Genomic DNA, 12,166 nt, shown 5'->3' with positions numbered 1-12,166 from the left:
CTCCGAATGGGCTTAAACAAGTCGGGCAATCTGCGATGAAAATTCAAATTAATTCAGTCGTCAATAACACGTGTAAAACCTGTGTATTGGAGTCGCTGTGCTTTCCCTGCGAGTCGTCGTGGGCGTCCATCGCGGGCGCGGGGGTCGTGGGCGCTTCGGGCACGGGCGGGGGCGGAGGCTCCGTGGTCACTGCGGGTGCCGCTGTGCTCGTTGATGCAGCGGCAGGAACCGGGGCAGGTGCGGGCGCTACAAAACATGCATTTTTGTATGGAGTTTGGGTTTTGGCGTGCATTTCATACATGCGCAAAAGCACTGGCTACCCTACAGTTTTTTATAGATCTCTTAAACTTATATTTTGTGGAACCCTTTAAGTGACAATAATTAGGTTTTTTACCCTATTGAAACGCTTAACAGAAATGAAATTATTGTATTTCAAATAAAAAATAGTAAATTATGTGAATATGCATTCCAAAATGAGAATACGTTGCAACAAACAAAAGTTAATGTGAATTATATTTAACCAGCAGACCCGCGCAACTTCGTCTGCACGAAATCGGTTATTACCGGTTCTAATATCTTTAAAAACCCTAGAACCTATTTGCAGCGCCAACTAACGGGTCCGGTTTTATTTCCAAACTATATGACCCCTGGCTTATTGGCTCACGGCATTTTCTTACTTTTAGCATTTTTATACCCATGGTAATTTCTAAACGATAGGTCAAATTTGAAAAAAATTTAAGAGGAATTTTTAGGTCATGATTGGACTGTCTCCATCTTTTGATTGTACTAGTTTTATGATTGGCAAATTATAACAAAAAGCAAGTATTGTGACTTAACTATAACAGTTAGACATTTAGCCTCGTGGACTTTTTTGTAGGTAATGATATCTTTAAACATGTAGTTCATTATTTTTATGTATCACCAATAAGTTTCTCAGCGCACCCCAGTAAAGCTACTAGACGGTATGGTTTTGTCCGACATATTTTACAAACATCCTTATATTTCAAATGATACACTAAAACCTTCATGGGCAGAGTGACTCACGAGTGTAGTATAGTCTTGGTTGAATGGACATCAATTTAATTTACATTTTATATTAACGTTGGTCAAATAAATAGCTATGTAATTAATACTAAATAAAAAATACAACTTTAGAATCAGGTTACACCTAAAGCACTGTTGTTAAACTTCAGTATTGAATTAAATACTTACGTTCAGCTGGGCGTTCAACTTCAGGTGTGGGAGCCACGTCTGTGTTATCTCTTGATGCGTTATCTTCTTCATCTTCGACATCATTATCACGACGCTTGGTCATACGACTAAGAACAAAATAAAAGTACGCTATTGAGGAGCATTAAAAAAGCGATACATAAAACGTAACAGTTCTATTTTTTCTTGCTGTTTTCTACAATCTTTCTAAGCTGAGGAGATCGGAATTTTCGGTAAGCGATACATAAACAACTACATTTGAATAGAAAAGTGAATGAAGAAAACCGAGAGGCGAGACATTTCATACTAGAAGTGTAGTCCTTTTAAAAAAAAAAATTCTAAAAACAAAAGTTTTTTTTCTTTTTTTCTTACTTTCGATACATTATTCTAGACGGTATTCCGTATCAAATGAACTATCGCTCATATTTTTAGGAGCTTGATCAAGAATTACCACGTTTTTGAATTTGTTGACTAGACTAATTGATGTTATCAGTATTTTATATTGTAATTTGATTTACTATCCTATGTCAGGTTTAAATATAACTTTATAAATTACCTTTTACGCTTGCCGTGTTTCTGAGGCGGCGGTGAAGGCGAACGCTTCCTTTTGCCTTTTTTGCCTTTATTAGAAGGTTCCGCCCCGGGAATTAGGTCATCAACCGATAGACGCAGCTTATGTACCTAGTAAACAAAACTTATTGTATTAAAACTAACAAAAAAATAAATAAAAAAATCAACATATACTACAATACACACATCGCCATCTAACCCCAAAGTAAGCGTAGCTTGTGTTACGGGTACTAATGTAGCTGAAGAATATTTTTATGAATATAATACACATAAATACTTATACAGATAAACACCCAGACACAAATAAATATATTAGGACACAACACTCATTGCCATTTAGCCCTAAGGTAAGCGTAGCTTTTGTTATGGATACTAAGAGAACTGATGAATATTTTTATGAATATAATACACATAAATACTTATACAGATAAACACCCAGACACAAATGAATATATTAGGACACAACACTCATTGCCATTTAGCCCTAAAGTAAGCGTAGCTTTTGTTATGGATACTAAGAGAACTGATGAATATTTTTATGAATATAATACACATAAATACTTATACAGATAAACACCCAGACACAAATGAATATATTAGGACATAACACTCATTGCCATTTAGCCCTAAAGTAAGCGTAGCTTTTGTTATGGATACTAAGATAACTGTTGAATGTTTTTAACTAATTGCAAAACTAAATGCATGATGCTACTAGTCATCTACCTAAGGCGTAGGTGCTAAGCCTCATGTGTCTTTAATTTTTTAATGTATTATTTTGGCACAACGGGCTGCGACCCTGCTTTCTGAGTTCAAAGCCGTGGGTTCGATTCCCACAACTGGAAAAATGTTGGTGTGCTGAACATGAATGGTTTCAGTGTCTGGATGTTTTTACATCTGTATGGTATTGTAATTAAAATATACTATATAATGTATGTAGGTAGGTGCATCAGAATCTACGCTAGAGGATTAGGAAAATCCCTGTAACAGTCGTAAATTGCAAACAATATATATAAATAAGTTTTTATGTATGTTGTTCATTAAAATATTCATCTATCATCGTAGTACCCATAACACAAGCTACGCTTACTTTGGGGCTAGATGCCGATTTGTGTACTGTCTTAGTATATTTATTTATTTAATTACACCGGCCACATCGCCCTTCAGACCGGAACACAGCAAAACAACACAGCTGCTTAGCGGCAGAAATAAGCTTTATTTTTTCCCCGGACGAGATCTGTCACAAAAAGCTACTAGAATGCCACTTAACAAAACAATGTATTCTAACAGAAGGAAGCGGTCATAAGCTTCAACGTAAACGGAATATTTACCTTCTTCTTGCCATTAACATCGACTTCATAATCTTCTTCGTTCATCCACTCGTTGTATTGTGGCACGTCGAGAGCCCACGTGGCCGAAACGCGCCACGGCTCCGCACGGTTGCATTCCCAGCTTACAGTTTCCGGTACATCGATCTAAACATCATATAAAAAAACATATTGATAATGGTCTACGAGAGAGCTATGCTCGGAGTATCTGAAGGTCACTATATAAGGAGATCCGTGGCAGAAACAAGAGACTACATAGTTTAACGTGTCGCGAAGATAAAGTAGGGCAGGGTACATAGCTCGGTAGTACAAACCGATGGATGTTGGGATCCCAAGGTTCCGGAATGGCGACTCCGCGCCGTTTAACGCAGTGTTGGACGATTTGTGCACTGTACATACGACACTAAACTACTAGCCCTAGACAGTTGATTTTTGAACTCCCTACAAAGAACCCATGTCCAGCAGTGGACGTCAATTGGTTGTTATAAGCTGATTGGTCATTTATATCAATACTAGCTGTGCCCGCGTTTATAACAGTTTTTTTTCACAAATCCAGTGATAACCGTTTGTTTTACTGGGGTAAAAAGGAGCATATGTTCCTCTCCGTCCTTTTAACTATCTCAATGCCAAAAATCAAGCTGGTTAGATTTTTAGTTAAGGGGCGAAGAACGGACAAATAAACACACTTTCGCATTTATAGTATTTAGTAAGGAATGCTAATTTATTTAACATTAAATTTAGGGAAATATTATAAAATTAATTGTAGTTCATATTATTATAGTTGTTTTAACGACAATATTTTTTTAGTAGGGCAGATAAACAATACAAATATTTTATAATACTTGACGATTCAAAAATGGTTATAACAGCTCTACTTCAAATAAATGAATTTTGGATTTGAATTTAATTTAGCAACGCCACTTCTAAGTTACATCGGCGATTACAATCTCGATCTATCAAGAACCCTTACATTCCAATGCTGAAGTTCAACATCTTCCTTTATCATCCAATTAAATACATTAGATACGTTATGCATTGCATGAGAATCATAATTGTCCTTTACAGCATATTACCATTAAACTGAATTTCTTAGAGGATATCAGAGATTTAAAAAGAAGGGGAAGGAAGGGTGGAGGGCCCCCTTCATTTAAACAGCCGAAAATTTAAGACAAACCTACACATATTACACCCGTACGAAGCCGGGGTGGGTCGCTAGCATATTATATAACTATCAACCCATTACCGACCCTCTCCCAGTAATGGACTCCCCTTATAAAGAATGGTTTAGGCTATAGTCTACGACGCTGACCAAGTGCCGATTGGTAGACTTCACACGCCGTTAAGAACATCATGGAGTACTCTCAGGCATGCAGATTTCCTCACGATGTTTTCCTTCAACGTTTAAAGCAAGTGATATTTAAATTGCTAAAATTAAAACGCACATAACTCAGAAAGTCATTGGTGCTGCGGCTCGAACTCTGTCTTCACGAAGGTAAAGCCAAGCCAAGTTAAATTACTTTAGAAAAAAGACGCGATTTAAGAGATCAAATGTTGTTATATAAAATAATACATAATTTAGTTGACTCCCCGCTTGTTCTAAGTAATATCGATTTTGTATGTCGTAGGTTAAATGCAAGGCGTAAGTAAACCTCCCTTTGCGTGGGCTATATGGAAGTGGCTATAAAAATATCCGGCAAATAACTTTTTATCACGTGCGTGCAATGATTTCAACAACAAATATTGTGAGACGGACATTTTTCATGTCAAAATTGGCACTTTTAGGAAATTTATTATGGCAAAATAAGTATTATAAGCTTTAAAGTTTTTGTTTTTCATTTTTGTTTTAATTTAATTTATTTTTCTTTTTTTGTATAATTTTCGCTTGGTAGGTACTTATTCCTAAGCAATTGTGGTTAATGTTATCGCATTATATGTATAACAAAGTTTTTGAAACTTCATTGGTTTGTGTGATATAAAAATACGGCATTACTTTTATGTGTAATAGTACTGTTTGTTTCCTTTAAAAGCTAATAAAAATAAATAAATAAATAAGCCTTATCCGCTAGGCTAACAATAATAAAATAAAAAATAATACGTAAACGTACCGGTAAATCAGCCTGGGCCCAAGTGTCGTGGCTATCGGGGAAGTAGTACCAGTGCACTAACACGTTGTTTCCGCGTTTGAACACCGGCCTCGCGTATTCCTCTTCGAGAGGATCTACCGTCGGGTAGATTATATGCGATGCCTCTTCTTCATCTTCTGTAAATGTATAAATCATTTGATCTCTTCATTACGGAAATATTGCCTATAGGTTTGCAGCTGCGATAGTTTCGTCTTATTATTTCTTCTCTTTTTCTTTTTTGTTTGCCCAGCACGGCTAGATAGATTACTTTGTTTTAATACGCAACAATTTTTACATTTTTATTACCAAACCTCCCCTCCTCCCAGATGCTCCGAAATAAGCTATCTGCGAACATTTCACTCCGATACCGAAGTGACCTCCGCACGGGACAGCAGGAGACAATTTTCTCCCCGGGGTAAGTATATATCTTCATGTATCTTCTTCCACAGCTTTATCAACTCTCCGAGCACTGGCGCACAAGCGGAAATAATATCCGAAATATATAATAATATGCGTAATAATAAACGGGGGTAAACTACTCCTATTCCATGTTCCCGTGCATCAGTAGGTGGACACGTTAATTGTATTCCTTGTCAAGGGATATAATCGAGGGATATATTTTTTGTCTTCCGCCTGTGCCCCTGGAAAACTTAAACTATCTCTACGCAAATTTTCCCAAGATAGCTTTATCTGTGAAGCTGAGAATAGGTAATAACGGCTAATATGATTTTAAGGTGACTGTTAGGTCACCCAGGTGTTTTGATTACGGAATAACACGCATACTCTGCCTGTCTCCAGGATCCAAGCTATCTTTTTTACCAAATTGCATTGGTGGTGCCGAACATAGCGAACAGACAAACAGACAGACAAACAAACAAACAGACACACTTTCACATGGGTTTAATATAACTGGCATACCCTAATAACAGGTTAGTCCGCTACCATCTTAGACTGCACTATCACTTACATTAGCAATGATAAAAGCAAAAAAGAGATTCAATTATTATTGTTACTTACCACATATTTCTCCCTGGCGATTGACGATTATGTCCTTAACTTTATTTGCAGTGGCTTTGTCGACGTCAGAGCGTATAAATACACATGGCGAACGTATAACCTCCGCGCTCAACAGTGACGACTCGATGTCCATCATCATCTGTACGTTCAGGTCCTTCCGAGATGGATTCTGTAAATGGGGGGGGATTGGGGGGAGGGGAAAGAGATTACAGTGTTAGTATAACAATACGCTATTTTATAATTTGGATAAGCTTGGTGGAGTGTTAATAAGTAATTATTTGGGGAGATATAACTTTTATGTGGCACCTCACTGCATAGACTTTCAAATAAAAAAAGGATACAATAAGGATATTCATTTAAAATATTGGACCATTTTATATACTCAACCATTGGTATTAAATATAACATTAAACAGTAAAACTTTTATGTGGCACCTCACCAGATACTCCTTAATATAAATTTTTGGAAATAAATATTATTATTATATTATTATTAATTTTGAACCATTTCCTAAATGACTTCATTATTAGCATTAAATATAATATTAATTGGAAAAACAAAGTAAAATTTCAATGAGATAAAAACTTTTTAGTAAATTAACTGGCAGACTTTACCATTAGCAATAAATATAAATTACTTAGTAAAAACAACAAGTAAGTTTTTCAAAGTAAATTGATAATGCCATAACAAATTGCATGCAACAAATTTGTGAGACACATTCCCGATTAACGAAATTAGTGACAAAAACAAAACATTTAACAGTAAACATTCACAAGTATCACACTTTTGGTATTCAACAAGTTTTAATATATTATGTTTGATAGCACACTTATAAAAAAACACACACGTTAAACCTTGGAACCAAAAAAAAATGGAACATTGCATGAAATGAGAATGAGAAATGGATTTAATGTAATGCAATTTATGTACAAGTGTGTGTGTGTGTTGTAAAAATATTTGTATACAATCGGAACGCATAATTTTAAAAATAAGATTTTGTGTGCTATATATACAATACGAAATAAGTATACACGGTGAGTTTGAACAGTGTGTTAATTATTACATCAAGGTTACTATGCAATTCAATAATATCTCAATGACAAGTATGATCTCTGATTTCTTCTCTCATAAGATTTTTATTTCTCAAACGTTCTGCCAAGCACTCTTGTGTTATCATAATCTTAACAACTTATATCTGGCCCACTACCTGTAGTGCCCTGGCACGGGGCTCCTACAACGATGAAAAAGGTTTAGGCCGTATTAGTGGGCTTCACATGGCTTTGAAAACATCATAGAGAACTCTCAGGCATGCAGGTTTCTTCTCGATGTTTTCCTTTACCTTAAAAGCAAGTTATATTTTAATTTCTTAAAACGCACATAACTTAGAATAGTTAGTGGTGCGTCCTGGGATTCGAAATCTGTGTACTTTTTAGGAATTGTATCTTAAACGCAACGCAATAAGGTCCTTTTTACTCTGACATCACAGATTTCCATACTCGCAAACGAATGCATGATTGCATGCTTATAAATCTAAAAAGGTTCTTAACCAAGCAGATACACTTTAGAAGTAAACTGGTACATATTTACACACGACTATCTTTATCTATGTATCTCACGTGGCAGGATCATTTAGATTTTCTAGGATATTTTTTGTATTAGAGCCGTAGGGGCATATAAATGCTCTTATCCTCAAATAACTTCAAATAATATCCATTCTTGTAGCTTGATTGGGGCTTGTAATTTGAGGCACGGTAATTCTCTCGCTGTGCATAAAACGCTCCAAGATTCACTCGCTTTCTGTATGGCATTTTATCGTCCTATTCCTATGAGATACTACGAGAAAATGTGAAGAAATAATTAATTCGTGCCGTGCATATTTTTACTATTGGATAATCGCATATATACATACCAAATGCTTTATAGACTCTACACTACCTTGTAACAGACCCTACAGGAAAAATCGTAAAAAACGCACCGTACCGCCTAAAACTTGGAAACTTTTTTAGGGAAGTACACCCTTGCATAATTGGCTTTCTTAAACAATCATGAAAATAGGAGATTTAATCTTACAGTGATTTAATTAATTTAATATTATTATCAGACATTAAATTAAACAAACAGTTATTGCTTTATAGCTAGGCATAACATAATGCACACTATTAATGCCTCTCCAAAACTGACAAGCTAACGGACAACATTATGTAAATCCTATTTAAAAAGTTACATAGTTACGCCCGAAAATAAAGATCTTATTCAAAATTTCCAAATGGCAAATAGAAAATTTAATTCAGTAATGTTCATTTACGGATTTTAATTATCTAAGGGGTATTTTTAATTGTCGATATTTCTTATTCTAGAATCTAGACTATCAACAGTGTTGCGTTTAATGTTTTTGAAAATAGTCTTTTTTGGTTACTGATAAAACGTGATTCCATTTATGTACAATTTGAAATTATTATAACTCATTTCAAAAATACAATTTAAATATTAAACCCTTTACTTATAAAATGTTGTGTTATTTGTGTATCGGTAAACAATGTTTGGTTTTCGTTCTCGTTTTAGAAAATTTAGTCTATAACTATTCATCTACTACATAATGTTTATTACCTTATCACTAAATGTACTCTATAGCTTTTATATACTGTATATAAAAGAATGACGAATTAACTTCAATGTTGTATTATCGTAACGTTATTAATTTCGGGCGTAAGTGCTCTATAGATATAAATGTCGCTCATCCTTTTCAGAGTATTTAACATAAACTTTATAGATCCGAAAAGAGAAATTATATAATTAAAAAAAAACATAGATAATATGTAAAGAGGTGTCTCTAGTGATTTTTTTCGTGTGTACAATTTGGAAAATATTTGTATTTGTTAATGAAGTGTCATATCATACCCACAGGATCGTGCGATTGGACTAGCAATGACACGCGTGCTGCAAATAATACTTGCATATAGTGTACTAGTATATGTAGTAAGGGGCAGATCAGTGCTTGAAGTTAAAAGTCTTCGTACAGTGTGGGGTGCCAGCGGTAACCTATTACTTTGAAACATGAGCGCTAGCTATAGGCCTCATAAGATGGCTCAAAATCTCACTTAGCAAACAATAGAGAGGGGTGTGGTCGGAGCGTCTCTTATTGATAAAATCTCAATTAAGAAATCTGTAGAAAAATTTTAGTTAAAGACAAGAGTGAATGAATTGCGCGGTTCAAGTGGTAATGGACGGAGCACGCAACATTGAGGACTGATGGACGTAGGGGACCTAAGGGGTTCTTAATTGGGGACCCAGCACTGGAAAGCGAAGTATTGGTAGACCTCTCTAGGGTTGACAGACGACATCAAGCGTGTCGCAGGGACTTGCTGGACCCATGCGGCATAGGACTGGAGTGTGGAAGCCTTTACAAAAGACCTATGATTTGACCTTTATGAAAGATATATGATGTCTAAAAGTGGACGTCAATTCGTCGAAATAATTACGATAATGATAAACGACTCCTAAATCGCTTGAGAGTAACTTCTTCAGTTTAAAATAGCTGTATTCCGTTAGGGTGAGGAGGGACGAGCATTCCTAAAGGTGTGAAAACAACTGCACTAGAAGACGTCCACTAATCTAAATCAACTGTTATTTACAATCTAGTCAGTCTTGAGTAAGTAACTAACTTAGAAGTCATTTCCTGCTCGAGTTCAATTCAAAGTTATAACACTCCGCCTATAGTTTTACATAAGATGGGTCACAGCAAGTGGTTTAGAAGACATTTCCTAATCATTATAAAAATTAATTGACAAGAGCCCCCGTTATGTGAGCGCTAGCGCCGGAAACATAGACAGGAAAGAAAAGACATCATCATCATCATATCAACCCATTATCAACCCACTACAGGGCACTGGTCCACCACGATGAGAAGAGAAATTCCTACCACAATGGGAAGGGGTTAAGGCCGTGGTTAACCACGCTGGCCCAGTGCGGATTGGTGGACTCTTCTCATCTTGAACATAATGTAGGACTCTCAGGCATGCAGGTTTCCTCACGATGTTTTCCTTCACCGTTGAAGCAAGTGATATTTTAATTGCTCAAAAAACGCACATAACTTAGAAAAGTTAGAGGTGCGTGCTGGGATAAGCTATACGCAACTATATGACAGGAAACACCTGTCAGAAGAACTTCCACACCTCAGCGGTTCGTATCAGAGACCTTGATAACAATGATGACTGCATCTTCATTTTGTAGTCATATAGGTTAAACTTGTATTGTATTGCAGGACGCGTGTCACCGGAGATGCATTGTTATGCCTTGCGGCCGGGTGGCGGGGTCACGAGGCGAGGCGCGGGGGGCGGGGGGCGGTGAGCGAGGCAGCGTGCGGGTGCATACCTTACCGACCTGGAAGTCGAACTTGCGCCACCGCTGCTCCGACTTGAAGCGGAACATGGTGGCGAGCACCGAACACAGGGACCCGCCCGGCTTCATGTCCATGAACACTTTCATCTGAAAACAATGCCATTATGTTTATCTTTACATATTATTAAACAAAATCCTCCGCCGCGTCTGTCTGCCTGGGCGAGAAAAACTGTAAAACTACCGAACGGATTTAAATACGGTCTTCACTAATCAACAGAGTGATTAGTGAAAACCGATGGCAAACACATGAATAGTTATTATTGTCAAATTTACTTTTGTTTTATCGATTGATCACCTTACTTACGAATAAAAAATCAATGCTGTCATAACTCATAATAATCATATGTCAGTGGGGCAGTAATAAGAAATCCCGAAAAAAAATGTAGAACAATGGAACCGATTACGGGTTGCACGACGTGCTGTGTTGATAAATTGTTTTTCAATTGTATTGATTAAATATGAAACCATTGTAGATGATCGCAAAATAAGGCTGCAATAGGTACCCTTAGTAAATGTTTTCCTCGCTCGAAATCGTCGGGTAGTTTTCGAGAATCGAAATACTATTACTTCAAAGTACCAGGCACCTAATGAGACTCGCTTTCGCGTAGCGCAAATTCTATAGGTACGTCTGCTTCAATTATGCGAACGTTCCGCGAAGAACGGTGACTGAGAATGAGTGTAGACAATTTTTTGCTTTAAAACAAGTTTCTTTACACATTAATCTGGCATATCGTTTCAGTGTTTTGTTACACTTACTCAACAACTACACAACTGTAACTGTTTGAAGAAATACTGCATTACTTTTTCGATGTTATGCCCCGTTTATTTGGAAGGCTCAAGATAGCTAGTTGCATTTTACTCGGACGTTACAGTTTTTCGATTCTCGAAAACAACTCCTGGGTGCCTCAATTTATTTGAGTATCTTCAGTTCGAGTAGACCCAACCTAAGGCTGAAGTGACGGCTGCTGCATAACCTGGAAGGAGGGACACGAATTTACCGCCGCGCCGTGAGGTCAATTGGTCGAGGGTCTAGTCAGTCGGTGTCTAGACCGCCTCTAGTGATAACAGCCGCTTTATGCTAAGGGTGCTGGTATTTATTATTAATATTGTTTATTGCTACCATTATATTCGCCATTCACGGTTAAGGCTAAGTTCAAGGCTATTAAAGCATCTAAACAGTTAGAACGACTATTTAAGGACATCATTGTTTTGTTGTATGAAATAATACAACCATATTTGTAACTATTGTTCAGATACAAATTGCAATTTAAGATCGCATTATCAGATATGTAATAATGTTAAGATAAACAGCGCATTTATTATCAAGAAAAGGACAGACTTAATTCAGACAATATACATAATTGTACAAAACAATAAAATTTATCTACTCTAGATCTCTATTCTCTATCTCTAGTACATCTCTATTTGACGAATTGTCTAACGCAGTGGTGAGCGCTACGGTCGTCTAAGTAGATGTACTGGGTTCGATCCCGGCAGGGGCTATGTGGAATTTAGAATTTCCGT

The 12,166-nt window shown here is 36.6% G+C and overlaps 1 protein-coding gene across 2 annotated transcripts in view; it reads right to left on the bottom strand.

The window, feature by feature from the left end:
• LOC120633603 (SWI/SNF complex subunit SMARCC2) overlaps positions 1–12,166 on the bottom strand; it is a 43,642-nt gene that overhangs the window by 17,174 nt on the left and 14,302 nt on the right. The window contains exons 3-9 of one of the 2 annotated variants that reach the window (XM_039903831.1): positions 10,616–10,729; positions 6,245–6,413; positions 5,210–5,364; positions 3,108–3,251; positions 1,766–1,890; positions 1,213–1,319; positions 80–246 (exon numbers count right to left, since the gene is read on the bottom strand). In XM_039903831.1, the coding sequence (XP_039759765.1) occupies positions 80–246; positions 1,213–1,319; positions 1,766–1,890; positions 3,108–3,251; positions 5,210–5,364; positions 6,245–6,413; positions 10,616–10,729 (981 nt within the window). The remainder of the gene's footprint in view (positions 1–79; positions 247–1,212; positions 1,320–1,765; positions 1,891–3,107; positions 3,252–5,209; positions 5,365–6,244; positions 6,414–10,615; positions 10,730–12,166) is intronic. The other variant, XM_039903832.1, reaches the window with a different exon arrangement.

The sequence above is a fragment of the Pararge aegeria genome, chromosome 22 (assembly GCF_905163445.1).
Source record: "Pararge aegeria chromosome 22, ilParAegt1.1, whole genome shotgun sequence".
Lineage (NCBI taxonomy): Eukaryota > Metazoa > Arthropoda > Insecta > Lepidoptera > Nymphalidae > Pararge > Pararge aegeria.
Note: the sequence above shows the minus strand (reverse complement) of the source record. Positions and strands in the feature narration are given on the sequence as shown.